Source organism: Eptesicus fuscus, chromosome 22 (assembly GCF_027574615.1).
Source record: "Eptesicus fuscus isolate TK198812 chromosome 22, DD_ASM_mEF_20220401, whole genome shotgun sequence".
NCBI lineage: Eukaryota > Metazoa > Chordata > Mammalia > Chiroptera > Vespertilionidae > Eptesicus > Eptesicus fuscus.
In genome coordinates, this window is record NC_072494.1 from 12,197,323 (window position 1) to 12,216,637 (window position 19,315).

Here is a 19,315-nt window from a genome sequence, read left to right on the forward strand (position 1 = left end):
TCTGTGCCTTGGAGTTGAGTCAAGTTCAGAATATTTGAATAGAGTTTTGGGGAAAAAGCAAATATATTCTAGTTGTGCTTTTAATTTGTGAATTCAAATAACCAGTCCATATTTTCTTGGATATTTTTAGCATCTTTTTTATATAAAAGCAGGGCAGTTCTTTCTGGCTGATAAACTTAGTACAAATTGCCTTATTTCCCGACGTACTAGGGTGAAGAGAAAATATATATATACATGAAAGAACTATTGAGAGAGAGTATTGGTAAACTTTTCTTAAGACAGCTCAAGATTAAAAGTACATGAATTTGATAAGATATGACAATAAAGCCTCAGACAGCTTGAGTCTGCTCGTAACAGCGACAGAGAAATGGGTCACTTTAACACACATTTTCCAGCTGAAACCCTGAAGCGCTGGAAACCAGCCAATGTAATGCCATTGTGTGTGTGTGTGTGTGTGTGTGTGTGTGTGTGTGTGTGTGTGTGTGTTTGCTTTAAAAGAAAGACCATAGGGACATACCAGGAAATTACAGGCTGGTTAGTTTTGATTCAGTTGTGGTTAAAATCTTCAGAAACTATTTCAAGAAATCAAACAGAGGAAGAGCAGAAACTTGGTTTAGAGAGACCGTGCGGATTCAGGAAAGGAGTAACTTGCCTCACTGGCTTGGTGGGATTCTTTAAGGCTGGTTATTGAAATGAGGATACTACCAACAAAATGTGGGATCTAAAGAACTGCAAAATCCAACAATTCACAGTAAATAACAAATGACTTACTGGCTGGCAAATCTGTAAAATAAAAATGCTTTGCAAATTGGGATCTTTTAATTAATAAAAACATTTTATAGATTTCATGAAAAATGTGCAGAAACACACTTATTTAAAATTGAGCAGTATTTTTAAATACAAATAGCTTCAAATACAGCAGTTAATAATAATTAGCTACCATTATTGACTGTCGGCACTATACTAAGCTCTTCACACAAGCTATATAATTTAATTTTTTGAACGACTTAATGAAGTACAGAGTAGTATTCCCAGTTTGCAGATGGGGAAACTGAGGATGTGAAAAGTTAAGTAACTTTCCCAAGGCTGAATAGCTGCTCAGAGGTGGAGCTGGAATTCAATCCAAACCTGTCAGACTCTAAAGACCATGCTCTTACCACTGTACATACCCCTCCCAGTGTGTCTCAATATTTATGCAAAGTGGCTGTGTTGGCTCAAAACCAGTAGAGTGTCTGCCAGAGATGTTTCCCTGTAACAGCAAAGGCTCTACTCAGTGATCTGCCAACAGCCAGCTGGTCACACTAATTGCAAGGATACAGCATCCCAAGGTCAAGTGCAGAGACAAGTCATGGAAAGTAACTAAGCTCAGCAAAGATAAAGACCACTGAGCTACCTGACCACCAATTTCAAGGGAATCCTGACTTCATTTCCAGTCCTGTCCCCACCCAGAAATGACCTGGTCTTAACATTCCAAACTTGCCCCTTCTCTCTACCCTTCGGGATATTGAGATAGAATAGTGATGTTCATCTGGTGTGCCACAAGAATGTTTAAAACATGTAATACTTAACTGCTTAGTCAGGGGCACTGACCTCTTTTCCCTTAGCTTGTCACATAAAATAATAACAGCCAACATGACAATAGTGGGAATGAATCAAAATTATTTTTTGGTCAGATTGGAAAAAATATTTTTTTGGTGTGCCACAGAATTTTGGTAATTAGTTTATGTGTGCAATGAGATGTAAAAGGTTGAAAATTGCTGAGGGATAATAACATTGGCTGATCTTGGTGCTAAAGCCTCTAGATCTCATAGAGTCCTACAGGAGACAGACATTAGACATCAGACCCACTGCCTCACCATCTCTACTGCAGGCTCCTAACTCAATCCCATCCATTATATTTTCTGTTTGTCAGGGAAGTGGGGAGGAGAGCAGAGGACAAAGAATAAATATAAAATATAGAAAAGGAAAAATGAAATGTTCATAATGCCATAACCAATAAACAACTTGGTATAGTCCTTTGTCCTTTCTGTAGATTTGTTTCTTTATATAGCTGCAATCATAGTAAAAAGAAATTATTCAGCTTTTTAAAAATTAAGATAATTTTTACTCTTTACCACACAGCATTCACATGTATTAATTTACTGGTTGTATGATATTCTATGGACTACCATAATTTTCTTAATTATTCCTCTATTGTTGAGCATTTCAATTATTTCCATATTTTTTCATAAAAGCAATGTTATGATGAACAACTTTATAGTATATAATTCTTGATATTTTTAATAATTTCCTTAGAATAGGTATATAGAAATTGATTAATTGAGCCCCTAAATGGCCCCATAACCTTGTGTATCCAAAACAGGTTCTAGATCCATTTAGACCCTGTTCTCCATTTTTTAAAAAAATAGCCCTCCGGTCAAATGAACTTGGAAATCACTGTGTTAAGTTTTGGAGATTTCATAGCACATTAGCTTATTACAAATGGTCAGTTTCAGGAAAATAAGTCTGTTTAGTCTACTATCTTTCAAACTTATTTGACACCAGACATTTCTTTCAGCCCATATCTTGTCCTTTCACCTGTGACTAGTAGAATAGATTGTTTATGAAGTAGAGTAATATCTTGACAGAGAATCAGAGTAGCACTCAGGACACAGAGCCAGTTTCTCATAAGCCACATACTGTTGGAATGGCTTAGTCACGTAACCTCCATGAGCGTGTTCTTTACCTACATCCTTAATAATATTTCGTGGGAATCTTATGATAGAACATATAAGACATACACAAAAAATTATATATAAATATTAAGAAGCACTATTAACCAAAATAATAAGATGAAGTTGAGTGATTTACCAATTGTTCCACTGACTTTTACCTCCCATTCATTGTGAGGAATAACAGAACAAATACATCAAGGAGTCATTTAGAATAAAATACAACCTAAAATATTTGAAGTATCAAATAACTATGCTGCCATGTTTCAGACAGGGAGAATTTGTATTTTTTTCCTTTAAAAAGTGAGAATAACAAGATTAAGAATTTTGAATAGGTGTCACTTGATACTCAACTGAGTACATGAAATGCTCATACTATTTTTGGTTGTTGCTAAGACGAGAACTCACCATCTGCTATGTAGCTTAACTAGTTAAGAAATATCTGTGCCTATCCAAGGCCTTCTCACAGTAGAAGGCACCCAGATGCTTTTTGTACACGATACATTTTAAATAAAATGTACTCTGTAATGAACTTGAGTCTCCCTTCATATGCTGGAGAACGTGTGTTCCCTAAACATGGTGGAAAGAGGGCCCTTTTGGATATACCCTCCTATATTTTTGTCTTGAATTGGCAAGAGTTTACCTCTGAGTTCTTCAAGTTGTGAGCAGATCGCCGTAGAATAAATAGGAGTATGCATGCTATGTTAGCCAGCAGTGAAGAGAGTCAAAGAAGAAGTTGGGGGTAAACAAACTGTAGCATATGATTTAGGAGGGGCCAACTTTCTGAATACTCAGCTATTCAGGTTCACTCTGCCCTAACCTGCCCCCAAATTGCAAACATAAGCTCATATGTCCTGGAGGGGCTTATTCAGAACGAGAGAGAACTGAGGAAAAGGAGAGAAGATGGGAGATGACCTTGGTGTGCTCAGAGCTTGGTAATAAAAGGATGCTTTACCTTTGGACCAAAGTAGAATTCTAGAGGCTAACAGTCAATCATTGTCCAGAACCAGAGGGCCAAGGGGACTATCCTGGTTCAGCTCTCAAGTATGGGGGGTGAGAGGAGTAAGGAACACAAGTAGGAAGACCGCCACGAGAGTCAGCGCTGGGGGAGAAAAAGGGACTGGGTAGGGCAAAGAACATGCTCTGAAATCTGCCAAGGGCTTCTCTGCCTGCACCTGGCTCCTGGGAAGACAAGGTGCTTCCCTTTGCTTCTGTTTCTACATACAGTGTCTGCACCGGGCCTTCTCACAGCAGGACGATCCAGATGCCACCAAACAGTGCAGATATAGCTGCTCTACCTGGGAAATTCTTTACAGAGTGATGCTTCTTGAAATCCTGCCAACTGAAGATGCATCATTGTTAATGGAAAACACAGAACACTGAATTGTATAGAGAAAACAGTAACGATTATATTAAAATGATGCGTAAACATAATTTAAAGAATTCATTTAATATATCATCTTCCACTCATTTTCTCTGGATGATGGATTTATGGTGATTTTTGTAAATTCTGTATATTTTTCCCAAATTTTCAGGAATGATATTTTTATAATTTAAAAAGGTTATTTAAAGAAGTGAATCAACATTTATAGGTATTTTTTAAAATACTTTTGTGAAAGGAGGGAGGTAAATATTGATACAGTCTCCTAGCACCCACCCCTCCGCTCCTCGTGCATAGATGTGCCTCATCACCACTTAGGCTCAACCAGATCTCCACTATCTTGGCCTGAAGATGGAATAGATGAGTAGACAGTGATTAACTGAAATAAACAGTAAGTCCACCTGACAGTAGAAAAACCATTGCTTACTCACTGTATGATTTGGAAGAAAAAATGTTCTCTCTTTCCAGGCGACAGAAGACAGATTTAAGGTAGAAAAGGATGAAGGGAAAGCGAAAACTCCCAAGGAAAAGAAGGCCGCAGAGGCCAAAGCTGCCAAAGGAAAGGGGAAGGACCAGCCTGAGGCGAGCGCCACGGTGAAAAAGACGACCCAGTTAAAGCGGAGGGGAGAGGAAGATGAGATCAAAGTGTACATCGGTCAGTAAGGTGCTCCTCGTGCTGGGTACCTTTCACTTCTTGCCTTACCACCTACAGAGTAACTGGAGAATACTTCCCCAGCCTTTTCACTGTTTATAAAACCATACATCACATACTACCCATGACCCCCTAGTAGAAAAATAGTTCTATTTGCAATTCATTTGTGTTTTCAGCAAATGTTTATTTAGCACCTGTCTTGCTATGGGCACATTTACATAATACACATAAAGGATGAAACAATGAGCGAGCTGTTGTGGCACCGGGGAGTTTAGTATCTTGTTGGGAACGTTTTTTTAAAAGGCAGACATAATTATAAAGCAAAGTAAAAAGTGGTTATTGTCATGAGTGAAATACAGTGGTAAAAAAATTAGACCAGTTAATGTGGGACTCAGAGCTTCCGGGCCTCAACTTCTCCCACTATCAGTGTGTCTTAGAGCAACTTGAAGTTTCTTTCTTTTTAGATTGTTGATATAGAAATGATTTCAATTAGACAGCTATGAGCAATTCATTGCCGCCTTCCCAGAGTCCAAATGGAGCTGCCTGTTATTATTTGCATAGCATGCAAATGAGATGGCAGGCCTTCCCATCCCTAACTCCCCTGCCATCTCTGCTCAAAATGCACTAACTAGGCTTAGAAGCACTGACATTATGGATTCCATGGGCAATATCAATGCTGATTTGTTTAGTGATAGAATAAAAATCATTACTTGAGAATTAAAAGTGTGTGCACCTATTGCACTATTTTAAAATTGATCTTAGTGGGCTATTATGGTATATAATTTTCAGTCACCATCCACTCTCAGTAGTTGCTGCCTAACCCACACTCAGCATTCACACCTATTGACATAAATACCCGGAATACTTTGGTAGGGGGCATGTCCATATTCAATATTTCCCTCTCCTGTAAACACCTCTCCTTATAAAATACCACAAAGCTGCAGCTACTCGTAATTCAGGAGTAAATCCAGATGTTGCTCAAAAGAGATTAGAAGCAAAAAAAAAATCGCAGCCTAAACTTTGTGTTTTTTTTTAAACAAAATCCTAAGCACACATTTTCCATGACCACAAGCCCTGTGTGTGTTTGTCCTCCTATTACGCCTATGTCTCATTTGCAAAAGTGATTTAATATTTTGTAAAATGGCTTCAGCCTTCTTACTGGAAGGGCAGTAATGAGAACCAGTTAGGAGGACTGCATTCCAGCCAGCTGGACTGCTTTTGGCAAGCCAGGGGATTGTAAACGCATACATAATGTACACAGCCATGGAACTGGCTGAGTGCAACCTGTTCTTTTAAAGTGACACCTCCTTTTCTTTCTGGTATTGTGGACAGATGACGAGCCAGATGATGGTGCCCAACATTACATTATAGTTGTGGGCTTCAACAATCCTCAGCTATTAGCGATCATGACTGAACTCGGCATTCCCATAAGCAGCGTGATTAAAATATCTTCGGAGAATTACGAACCTCTGCAGGCACACCTGGCAGCAGTTAGCCAGCAGCAGGAAGTTGTTCTTAAGCCAGAAGGTATGCAGCTTGCTACACAACTTACTGGGTCCTTCAATGTTCCCCGCTGTCCTTAAAGTATAAATGCAAGTTTCTGTCCAAAACATAGTTATACCATACATACGTTCTGGAATCCTTTCAAGACTTAGATTCAATTTTTATTCTGCTTGCACTAGCCAGGTGTTGTAAATTTTGCAAATTAAAATCATCTTCTGTGTTTATATCGCTATATAGCCACAGAGAACATAGACTGCAGGTCAAAAGACTTGGTTATCCAACTATATTTCTCTGGCACATTTGATCTATAACTTTTACCTACAGCATGAGGTGGGTAGATCCGCTGTAGAAAATCCATTCTTCCAGAAGCCACCGTCACCAAGTGGCCCAAGGGAGATCATGGCCTTGGATGCTTGCTGTGCTTTGCTCCTGGCTTGTTGTGATTAAGCAGAAGGAGTGCCTTATCTTCCGGGCCTTAAAGTAGTGAGTTATGGGATGAAGCCCCCACCACACTCTACCATTCAGCCATTGGAGCCTGGAGCTCTTCATCTAAGGGCTTTGTGCCTGACCACCTCTGTGGGAAGGAACAAAATGCTGTTACATCCATTAGACGATAGGACTGAGATTTGGTGTATAAGCCTGTGTGACCCAGAAGTCCAAGCTCATTCTGCCACCTACTGTTACTTTGATTGTTATTTACTAATAATACCATTTGCACCATGTTTTGTAACTTATGCAGCCACGTCCCGTTTCTATAATACTACATTTTTAAAATTCCTGTTTCAAGTAAGAAATTGCTACCACTGATGATGATAATAGCTGCCATTTATTTGACACATGCAATGATTCATATAGTTTTCAGAAATGTGTTTCATTTCCATTTTCCCAATAAGGACTTTCATCCTAGAGGCAGCTATTAAGTAAGAGTAGAGATTCAAACCTAGATACTTCTATTTCAAAGATAGTTGTAACATTAAATAATTCATTATTGGAGCCAGTGGTAGTGGTAGTGGTAGTGGTGTGTGTGTGTGGGGGGGGGGCAGTAATGGGAGGTAATGCTGCATAAACTTCATAGTCTCTCTTATACAAATTATTTAATTTATAAAAATAAATAATAGAAAAATAGTCTTTAAGTAGACTAATGAGATATTGGTAGTAGAGCCTATTTTAGCTATAGATATAATAAACATAAGTATTTTAAATATTCAAGTGTAACTATATGGAAAACTGTCATTATTTTATAGTCAGAGTACAAATGCCCAGAGAGGCCAGTAGTTATGTTAATATGACCAAGAGTTAACTGAGGCATAAATTGGTGAGCCAGTTTGTTTTTAGCCACTTGGGAAAGAAGAACCGAATTATTTGCATTTGTAACTAGTTATGCAGCAAATAAACACTAACTTGGTCAGAAAGTGGTTGAGCAGTAAAACTGCTCCTATACAAATGCAATGTAAAGTGATAAAAATATTTAACATATTAGCTCCAAAATATGTAACCATATCATAATCATTCAGGGCCTCAACTGTAAGATGAAGGGGATGGGACAAGCTCATATTTAACACAAATTTCAGAAGTAAAATCCTCTGATTTCATAATCATATAGTCCAGGTCCAAAGTCTTCTCAAAATTGCATTTCTTTTTTTGCATTTTCTGGAACTATATAAGACATCTTGCATTGCATATGACGTGCCATGTCCACTTATAGTGGGAAGAAATTCAACACTCTCATTTTGTAGTATAAACATGTTGCTATTATTAGCTATAGAAGCTGAAAAATTGAAGAAAGAGAATACTATAAAAGAACTTGACATTTTCTGGAAGTACTTGGAACCGATCCTGAATAATGAAAAGCCTGAAACAAATCTCTTTGATGTTGCTCGATTTAAATACACAGTCAAGGCAGATGACTTTCCTTCCGACTGGTCGGACAGCCAGATGATGGTGAGTACCCGCAATAAATAGAGTGAGTGCTGTGCACATGGACACTGTGGTTCCATTTACCCATTCCTTCCTTCCATAGATATTTATTGATCATAGACTATAGGTAAGGTTTTGTCCTTTATCTTCAAGACAATGAGAGCATCGAATGCCCAGTAATGGTTATAGACTGAATCTATAGCTTTCAGTGTATGAATTAGTGACAAAGAATAAGAGGTAGATGAAGAGCTTTGGCCAGGTAAGCTCAGTTGGTTAGAACACTGTCTCGATATGACAAGATTGGGGGTTCAATCCTGCAGGGTGATGTATTTCAACTCAAGGGAGCTGAACTGAAAGCACATTCTTGGGAGGGAACCACATGAAGTGAGTGCTCTGAAGGGAGCTGGGCAAAGCAGGGTGGGTGCAGTAGATGAGTGTCTGTGGATAGCTGCCAAGAAAAAATAAAATAAAACCTGAGGAGAGCGGAATCAAAGCCTAGGACAGTTTCTGAGCCAAAGGGTAGGTGTCCATGGCCAGGGTTGGAGCATGAATATTTCTCGTTAGGAGAGTCCCTGATTCTTTTTTTTTCTTTTTTTTTTTCTTTTTTTTGAGATGGGTGTACACTTGATGAATGAAGTAAGTGATAACACTGAGGAGGGAGGCCCAGATTTGAACCTCCAAGGATGGACAGGACTTGAATAAGTAGCAATGATAGATTAATTTGAGTTATAAAGGCTGCCAACAAAAGGCATTAGCTGTCACTATGTGGAAACAGAACTCTTAGGTCTGATACCTTGCTAATAGTAAGAATATATATTTGTTTTGTCCTAGACTTGGAAAATGAAGCTGAATGTAGAAAAGCTGTAGCTGAAGACAGAGCTTATTCTAGGCAAAATTGGTTATGTCAAAGTTATGGGTTCAATCTTTGATCAATGCACATACAAGAATCAACCAATGACTCTCTCTCTCTCTCTCTCTCTCTCTCTCTCTCTCTCTTTTTCTCCCTGCCTCTCTCTAAAAATTAATTTAATTTATTTTAAAAACACAGCTACTTCTAGTAGAAGTAGACTAGATACATGGTATAGATACATGGTGTCACGCTCTCAGCTATGTCTTTAAGTTGATAATGGCCTCATATCCAAGGCAGGAGGCAGACAAAGAGCCTTCTTCCTCTGTGGAGGAAGAAAAGCATTAGTACCTATGGCTACAAACAGGCAGGCTGTATTTCTGCTCAACTAAGGTAACGAAAGCTTTACATCAAATAAATGCCCATCAAGAAGTGCTAACTTGCTCGTGTAAGACATCTGTAACATCTCAAGTTAAGAGCTCGGTTGCTGAAATAATTTTCTGGCTTTTAACATATGATTTGCTGTTTGTTTTAAAAATAAATTAACTAGTTAGACTAAGGGGTCATTGGGCAGAACTTTTACTATGTTTCTTAAAAATGCAAACAAACAAAAACATGTTTTGATGCCAGGCTTTGGGCAAATACTAGGTTGAAGCTTAACTGAAGAATGCACAGAATGAGTGTAGACACGTGAAGCGCAGACTGACAGCTGTGCTGTGAAGATGGGCCGAGCTAGGCACTGCCCTGACTCCTGCCAGACTGTGGTCACGGGCCCCACAAGAGGCTATCTCACCCTACCTTACCTCTCAGCTCAGACATAGGATAAGCCTATTGAATCCTCCCTTGCTTTCAAGCAGACAGACCTAGTGATAGCAGTACCTTTCTACTTCTGGAAATGAAAGTCCAGGTGAGAGAAGCATCTGATTTATAACTGACCTGCCAGATCATAAACTTGTGGATATTAGAGGAGTGGTGGTCTATCATGATTTCTTAGGTTTTTTCCATTAAGGTAGCACAGGTGAAAGAAAAGGAGAGGCAGGGAGGAAAGGAAGAAATATTGTTCTTGCACACACTGCAGTGTGCTTGCACAGATGATGTCAAAGCTGAGCAATGCTTCCTATGTGCCTCTTGCACAGCCCAGCAAGAAACCATGCACAGCTTATCTTGGGCTGAGGAAGTAGAAATTACCTATCTGCTGTGCTGTTTTAGGAACTGAGATACTGAGAAAATAAGCCACACTGCTGAAACTAATGAATAGGGTGCTTTTCACTTAGTTCAAGCATTAATTCGGCTCTTAACAATATTAGGTAGCCATAAGGCCCTCCAAAGGGAGGTGAACAAGAGGAGCAAGAACGGTTCAACAAAGGAAGACTCATGTGCCATGGCTGGTTTTCAGTGGTTGGGGAAGCGCTTTCCTATAAAAAGTGATAGGTTTGACAATGAGATGTCACCTCACACCTGTCAGAATGGCTATCATCATAAATCAACAAATAAGCGCTGGAGAAGATGTGGAGAAAAGGGAACCCTTGTGAACTGTTGGTGGGAATGCATATTGGTGCAGCCACTGTGGAAAACAGTGTGGAAGGTCCTCCAAAAATTAAAAATGGAACTGCTTTATGGAGCGATTGCACTTTTGGGTATATATCTGAAGAAAACCAAAACACTAATTTGAAAGAATATATGCACCATTGTGTTCATTGCAGCATTATTCACAATAGCCAAGATCTGGAAACAGCCCAAGTGCCCATCATTAGATGAGTGGTACCTTTTTTACACAATGAAATGCTACTCAGCCATAAAAAAAGAATGAAATCTTACCATTTGCAACAGCATGGATAGACCTAGAAGGCATTATGTTAAGTGATGTAAGTCAGTCAGAGAAAGACAAATACCATATGATTTCACTTATATATGGAAACTAAAGAACAATATAAATGAATAAAATAAAACAGAAACAGACTCATAGATACAGAGAACAGACTGATGATTATCAGAGGGGTGGGGGCTGAGGTCAGGGTGGAAAAGGTGAAGGAGTTGAGAAATGTAAATTGGTAGTCACAAAACAGTCATGGGATGTGCAGTATAGGGAATGTAGTCAACAGTATTGTATAACTATGTACAGTGTCAGGTGGGTACTGGAACTATGGGGGAGAACACTTTATAAAGTATATGATTGTCTAACCACTATACTATACACCTGAAACTAATACAAAGTAATATTTAATGTAAACTGTAATTGAAAAAGAAAAGAACATTTTTAAGTGATAGGTTTAGCTGTTAAAGTAGATACACACCATACATCTGATTCCAACAATATGAAATGAGTAACTGATTTTCACCAATTCTGTCCCCTATAGCTGGAATTGGGCACCAGCATTTTTGAGAGCATTGCCTGTTTGATGTACGACACCCTGGACTGGAAAAGGCAGCACCGGCATTATTTGGAGAGCATGCAGCTAATTAAGGTCCCACATGTGGTTAGTGAGAGATCTGTCTTAGAAGCCACGCTAACTTCTGAGGTAGGCACGTGCTCAAATGTCTTTTCATGAATGGAATGATTAACTGAACAACTTAATTTTCACTTTTATAAAACATATGAAGAAAACATCATATAAATACTTGTAGCAAGGTCATACTGCCTGTCGGGATTTAATAGGTGAGGATGGGAACAAGGGAAGACCCCTCAGGGACAGTCTGAAAAGGGTACCTATGTGGTGGGGGCTTTATAAGCTCCCCAGCTCCCTGCCACATGCAGAGGTGCCCCACCATTCCCAGCCCATTGTGCACTAAGTGGTCTGGAACAAGGAGAGCTGGCAGTCAGTTCATGATGTCTGCTTAGCATCTACCATGTGCTAACGCTGTGTGAGGTCTGACAGTGAAACAATGAGCAAGACTCCTCCCCTGTAGAGGTTAACTTTTAAAGGGGACAGCAGTCAAGTCAAGAGCCATTTCAGCACAGTCAGCTCAGAAGGAGAATCAGTAAAACATGGCACCTACCCTGGTCTGGAGGAGTAGGAAAGAGAGAGGAGGCAGGAAAACCTTACCAGGAGGGTCAGTGATGTGGTGAAGGCTGAGTAGAAGTTGCCTAAGGCAAAGCCAGATGAGGGAAAGGGACAGACTGGCCTTCTCAAGAAAGGGGCAGAGATATATGAAGACATGGAGGTCAAGGAAAAGAATTTTTATGGCACAAACCAGGATCACGGCGTAGGTCAGTGCCCTCAGGCCATATGGGCAAAGTGGCGAACAATAGCATGAACTAAAGCTAGATAGGAGCCAGGATGCCCATTGGTGCTGAGTTAAAGGGTCTGAGTTTCCTCCTAAAGGTGACGGGGACCATCGAAGGATTCTGAGAGGGAGAATGGCATGACTCGGAGTCACCCAGGGAGGAAAAGCTTTCTGACTCTCAGTGCCCCTTTTCCCCATCACATTCCTGGCTAGTGAGCTCTGTTAGGAAAAATGGGAAAGTGTCTGTACCCATTAACTTCTTCCTTTTGTTTGAGCCTAATATCAGCAAATGATTTTGTGGTGGGAACATAATCATACAATCTCAGAATCCTGTCAGATCCCATCAGACCCACATTTGACTAAAGCATCTCCCAGCTGGACACCTCAGTTGTTTCTTTATAATTATTTTTCTTTTAGGCTCCACAACCTGTTGCCCCAACCCCTGGGAAGAAGAAAGCACAAAATGAAGAATTACAAGCGCTACAATCAGCACGTATGAGACCTGTTATTGGGGGCTCTAGGCCATGAGCTGGGGCTTTGGAATAGTGACTGTCCACCGTACTGCTTTCAGTTATCCCTCCCCCTGCAGATCCTCTGCCTGTTAGTGCAGGGTCATAGTCTGAATTGGTGGATGAGATTTTGATGGAAGACCTGGAGAGTGCATCTTGATTGAGCAATGACGTTTTGTCTATTTTACAGTGGCTTCTGTCATCACAACGGAAGTAGACATGAGATATTACAATGATTTGCTGAATCCAATTCCAGAAGAATTCATTTCTGTGCCCCTGATACTGCACTGTATGCTGGAACAGGTAGGTGAATAACTGACCTGTTCAGTCACTTCATCTCTCCTTGCTTCCATTTTTTAAAATGATTTTAAAATTACATACATAATACCTGAATGCATTTTCCTGTACAAAGATTAGAACATTTTAGATAAAACTAAAGTTTGCTTTGATCTTCAAGCCCCTTTCTTTTGCTATGCTCTGGAATTGTTTCTATAACATTCCTTCAAATTTAGTAAACCTGTGCTTAAAACTATCTATGTCTTTTGTCATTTTAATGAAAGAGAAAAAGGAGGTGGATAGGTGGATAAGGTGTTTAATAGTCTTTAGCTATCTTTAAAATTTCCTTTATACTTGTAGATTTAATCAGATTTTTCTATTTCCGAGGCCAACTTCAGACATTAGTATTTTTTTAGAAATATGTCAATCTTATTTGTGTTTTGTATATCATACAAACTTCTTTATTCACTTATATGTATTTTTAAATTTCCTTTGTATCTGGTTATATTCCTTTTCTATCACTGATCTTATTTATTTGTGCTCTCTCTTTTATTGATCATAGATGTCAATGGTATATCTATTTGTATTTGTCTTTTCAAAGAACCAGCATTTTGTTTCATTGATCAACTCCTTTTTACTTTTTAATTTTTTTCATTTATCTTAATTATGTCCTGTTTTCTTTGGGTTTATTTTGATTTCATTTTAATTGAAAGCTTACTTTATTTATTTTTATTCTCTTTTACTTCATGCAAGGCTACACATTTCCCTCTGAGTATTTCTTTGGCTACATCCTGATGTTTTCAATTGTAAAGATTCTTTTTTTTTTATTGCCACTGTTTGTTATGGTTAGTAAACATGATATGCATGTTTAAAATGTTTTTTTAATTTTCTGGACTTTTTGAGTGATCTGGTGTACATGGTCACTGGTGAATTTTTATATGTATTTGAGAAGAGTTTTTTATTAACTAATTTAATCCTTCAAACAACCCTATGAAACAGGAACTATTTTTATTTCTTGCTTTACAGATAAGAAAACTGAGGCATAAAAAGGTTAAGTAACTTGTCTAAATAGTAAGTGGCAGAAACTGCTTACTACTTAAAACCAGTCCATCTGAGTAGAAAAGTAGGCATGCAATCTTTTAAGACCTCACTTTCTCCTTATGCAGGAGATTCTTGCCCTTTACTGATCTCACTATCCATCTGTAACTTTTCTATCTTGAAGAAAGAATGAGGACTTGACCTGAACCCCATTTCCTCCCAGTCAGTAGCCTTGGGCCTGAGCCAGTCACCTAACTTCACTTCCCCTGGCTTCTTTCTCTGTAATGGAAAGTAACATCTAGTCCACCCACAGCATTGCTGTGAGGCTTAAATGAGATAATGTATGTGAAGGTGGACCACATAGTGCTGGGCATTTGGTTGGCACTCAATAAATATTTATTAAATCTGAAGGAGTGTAAGCACTCTTTTGCTTTAAGAGAAAGAGTAAATCATTAAGAAAAATTATACTGTTATTTTTATTTCTATCATAGAAAATTTTCTTGTTTACCATTTGTATTTTGTTATCTATTCTAATACATGTATTAAAGTTATATCTACTTTAATGAATGGACTGTAAACATTTTTCCTTTTTTTTTTGTCAGTGGTAATTAACTGCCACTTTGTGTAAGCACTGTACTTTATTTGTGGAAACTGCCTGGTTTTTACTAAGAGCAGTAGAAATATATGAATATCATAAAGAGCTGACCAATAAACCAATTCCTCCCAATTCTTTATCGTAACAGGTTGTGGCAACAGAAAAAGAGCTCATCCCACCCAGTCTGGTGGAGCTGCCGCCCAGAGCCGATGGGCTGGATCACAGAATTGCAGCTCACATTGTGTCCATCCTGCCCTCTCTCTGCCTCACCGAGAGGGAGAAAAAGGTCAGATGGCCTGAGAGAGCCAAAGTGCTTGCATGCAATGAAAAAGTATGGATTCTCTCTTTAAATCAGTATTATTTCCATTTGAATAGAGTCTCCATAATATATTTTTACCTGAAGAAGAAAGTGAAAGCAAAGCAGCGCCCAGAGGCCCTTTGCTGCTGAATTACCATGATGTGCACGCCCACAAGAAGTATGCACTGAAGGTACTAATAACCCATTTACCCTGAGGATGACCGCCTCGGGAAAGCCCGTTTGTAATTACTCAGTTAGAGAAATCTTAATTGATGGCCTTACTGAAGCCAATTACTCATAATACACAAAATGAATACCTGTTTGCAAAGTGAGAGCTCAGAAAATGGAAATGGATAAGGGAGAAACTATGTCAGCAAAGAAAGCTTGCCTAATTATAGTGGTCCAGTTAACCATCACATTGATTGTGGCTATACCAAATTTGCATTAAAACTTTATAGTTATTTGCTTTAAATATCTGCTAATATGAAAAACTAGTAGAGGCCAGAAAAGACTCTCAGAAGGGAGAGAGGAGTACATATGAGACTTTGGCAGTTTGTCACTGTGAATGAAGAATCTGTCATTTCTATGCACCAGGAACCTCTGGCAACGTGAGAACTAGCTTTTGTGACCCTCAGCAAAATACCAATAGTTTGTCTTCCCCAATTACCAGTGATTTCCCCTGTTCCCAAATAATGAGAGGGAAGGTATTATGTTTTGCCTTCTCCATATGCATGAGTCATTTGACAGCTGCTTTAATGTCTTCTGTTGTGCTGCTCTTTTTCATCAGGACCAAAAGAATTTTGACCCAATTCAAATTGAGCAAGAGATGCAGTCCAGGTTGCCACTGTGGGAATTCCTTGAGTTCCCTCTGCCCCCACCATGGAATAGCACAAAACGTCTAGCTACAATCCATGAGCTCATGCACTTTTGTACAAATGGTGAGTACACTGCTCTATCTTAGCTTAAACTCATTCACTTATGGCCCTATGTGCCTCTTTAGATTACACCCAAAAGTATTTTGTTTGTTGAAAGACCTTTCAGATGAGGGTGGGTATTTTGATTGACTACAATTTTCTTATCCTGAATAATGTTGTTAGCAATACTATGATAGCTACTATGCTTAACCTTATTCAATTTGCTGCACTGGGTTTTGGCTCTACTGTGTTTGCATAACAAGAATCGCCTATTTTTTATTTTCTCCTTTTCCCCACCCCCTATGTCATAGCTCTTCATTGACATAATTGGAGATGATGTGGGAATCCCTGTTGTAGTTAGAAAGATAGATGGAGGAGAGAGCCTTCTGTTGGTGTGGTGCTGAGGGTGTGTTGATCTACTGAACCTCCTCTCCCAACAGGAAGGGCCATTTTATGCTCTTAAAGAATGGTGAGAAAGAGGGCTCATTAAGAATATCTAAAATCTGCCCTGGTTGATATGACTCAGTTGGGTGTGCATCAAAAGTTTGCCAGTTCGAGTCCCGGTTGTGGGTTCGATCTCCTGTAGGTGGCGTGCAAGAAGCAGCAGATCCATGTTTCTCTCTCTCCTCCCCTCCTCTCTCTCTAAAATAAAATCAATTTTAAACAATTTTAAAGACTATCTAAAACCAGCTTCTCATTGCAGAGTTCGCTAAAATTTTATGTTATAGACAATCATTCCCTAAAACAAATTCTATTTCCACCTGAGGCTGTATAAAGATACATTCCTACTTATAAGAAGGAATAAGAAATTACATAAACATCTTTTTTTACAATAAAGCATTTGACCTAGAAAAGAGAATAGCATGGGCAGATTCTTCCTTCTCATTTCTTTTCTAACTCTAAGCCAGTGGTTCTCAACCTTTCTAATGCCACGACCCTTTAATACAGTTCCTCATGTTATGGTGACCCCCAACCATAAAATTACTTTCGTTGCTACTTCATAACTGTAATTTTGCTACTGTTAATGAATCGTAATGTAAATATCTGTGTTTTCCGATGGTCTTAGGCTCTACAGCAGGGTCCCCTAAGGGTCGCGGCATTAGAAAGGTTGAGAATCACTGCGAGTCTAAGCAAATTATGAAAGATTTTTATATTGATTTACATGATTAGTTCTTAATACCTACCTCTTACCCCACTATCTTGGACTTCTAAAATACAAGAACCAAATTTTTTCTTTGAGTCTCAGGCCCCTATCAGAAAGCCTAATGCACAGAAAATAAAAATGAATGAGTGAGTGAGTGAATGGATAGATACACTTAGTGTAAAAGAGTAAATATGCTAATGAATAGATCCCATTAAAAGCTGATAACCTTTGAAGTACAGTTATGGAATATACAGCACCAGTTCAAGTGGGTGGAAAGAGGCCTTTTCTAATCCTCATGAAGAGGAAATTCTACTGAATATAATAGCATATGTTAGACACAAGTGAGTAATTTTTTGGTTTTAAATTACAATAGCAGAGGGTGCTTTTGCTTTAAAAGGATAAGTTGTAACCATATTCAACCAATGTGGTACCCTGGAAAGTCCATGTGAATTAATCTGGACACTTAATATTTATTAAGCTATGAAGTAATTGGGGAGCATTATCTTGATAAGTTATATCTTGATTATGTAGCTTTCTTATTATTAGGTGCCTTTGATGTTTGTTGTAAAATTGCGGAGCCCATATTAGTCAGATCAACACCCATCATGGTGTGACTCCCTTGTTATTCTGGTGGACGGACCCCTCTGGCTGCCCCCCTAATGTACCATAAGAGCATTCCAAGCAGCACAGATCCTGCTTTCTTACAGAACCCTTGAACTGGAATGAAGTAGAAAGAGCCTTCAAAGTGTTTACTTTTGAGAGCCTGAAACTCTCTGAGGTTGATGAAGAAGGGATACTAATGCCTTCTAGGAAAATATATGGGATAGATTCTGAAATTTTCAACATCCCATGGGACAACCCTGCCAGATTTGCTAAACAAATAAGGCAACAGTACATTGCAAAAATGAACACCCAAGAGGCCAAACTCGAAACAGGTACATTGCATGGAGGGAACAAAAAACACTCTTGCATTTTGTGGTTGTTGATTTTTCTCGTGTGGCAGCTCATGAATCTTCTTTACACTGATTAGATATTGAACCCAAAGACAGCGTTTTATTTATGGATCAGAATTGGTCAACATATGTTCAAGATAGTGAGATCAATAATGAACCTTCAAATCCTAGTCAACCTGATGCTGACAATATGAAGCATTCTGACCCGAATAATGAGAAACCCTTAGAGCCTGATAATGGAGAGCCCTCAGAAAGGGAGGCCAGTGTGGAGACTCAGCAACAATCTGAACCTTTAGGTAAGTAAACATGTGTGTGTGTGTGTGTGTGTGTGTGTGTGTGTGTGTGTGTGTGTGTAGACACTATTAAGAATGTATACATCAGCCGAAACGGGTTTGGCTCAGTGGATAAAGCGTCAGCCTGCGGGCTGAAGGGTCCCGGGTTCGATTCCGGTCAGGGGCATGTGCCTTGGTTGCGGGCACATCCCCAGTGGGGGGTGTGCGGGAGGCAGCTTATCGATGTTTCTCTCTCATCGATGTTTCTAACTCTCTATCCCTCTCCCTTCCTCTCTGTAGAAAATCAATAAAATATATATTTTTTAAAAAAAGAATGTATACATCAAAAGAGTGATTCAAGATGCATTATTTTAATTGCTCTCCATTTCAATTGAAAAACTTTTTAATATATTAGTTATTTGGGTAATTAAACTTTGTTAATGAGTGTTACTAGTCAGTAAATCCTTTTTATTTCAACCCTTGTTTTTCAAAATTTCCTAAAGCCTCTTTGTCCACTCTTACTTTAGTAAACATAGTGCATTTTTATTACTTAAAAATATAATTATGAATTATATTATTGTAACTTAAAGATAATTAAAACTTTTATCACTAGTGTTTCACAGGGTTAGTATACTTATATGAAAAAATTATTTTAAAATTACTTGCAATAACATAATGAACTGCCTAGTACATAGCTTTATACAAAATCAATACTCAATGAACATTGATCCCTTTCTTTTCCTCCTTATAGCTCATATAATTCCTCTCATTCTAGAATAAAGCATATATGTTGTCATATTTGGAGGTATAGTCTCATTCATGAATAAAGCACATATATTTTCATATTTGGAGGTATAGAAGTAGAAAAATATTAAGCTAAATTTTTATTGAGCTATCATACATATAGCTGTCAGATTAATTACTTTAAATACAGCTCAGTTATTTTCCTGTTTATAACATTCAATGGCTCCCTACTATTTCCAAAATAGAACCCAACTCCTTGGCCTGCTTTACAAGCTTTGATAATAGTACTAAATTACTTTTCTGAAACCCCTTCTTCTTTTTACTTTTTGCTCACTC

The 19,315-nt window shown here is 38.6% G+C and overlaps 1 protein-coding gene across 1 annotated transcript in view; it reads left to right on the top strand.

Annotated features, from left to right (window-relative positions):
• SPAG17 (sperm associated antigen 17) overlaps nucleotides 1-19,315 on the top strand; it is a 147,091-nt gene that overhangs the window by 44,805 nt on the left and 82,971 nt on the right. The window contains exons 5-15 of the mRNA XM_028154227.2: nucleotides 4,561-4,747; nucleotides 6,077-6,271; nucleotides 8,007-8,188; nucleotides 11,369-11,530; nucleotides 12,654-12,729; nucleotides 12,936-13,048; nucleotides 14,803-14,940; nucleotides 15,030-15,143; nucleotides 15,740-15,890; nucleotides 17,718-17,945; nucleotides 18,041-18,259. Coding sequence (XP_028010028.2) covers nucleotides 4,561-4,747; nucleotides 6,077-6,271; nucleotides 8,007-8,188; nucleotides 11,369-11,530; nucleotides 12,654-12,729; nucleotides 12,936-13,048; nucleotides 14,803-14,940; nucleotides 15,030-15,143; nucleotides 15,740-15,890; nucleotides 17,718-17,945; nucleotides 18,041-18,259 — 1,765 coding nt within the window. The remainder of the gene's footprint in view (nucleotides 1-4,560; nucleotides 4,748-6,076; nucleotides 6,272-8,006; nucleotides 8,189-11,368; nucleotides 11,531-12,653; nucleotides 12,730-12,935; nucleotides 13,049-14,802; nucleotides 14,941-15,029; nucleotides 15,144-15,739; nucleotides 15,891-17,717; nucleotides 17,946-18,040; nucleotides 18,260-19,315) is intronic.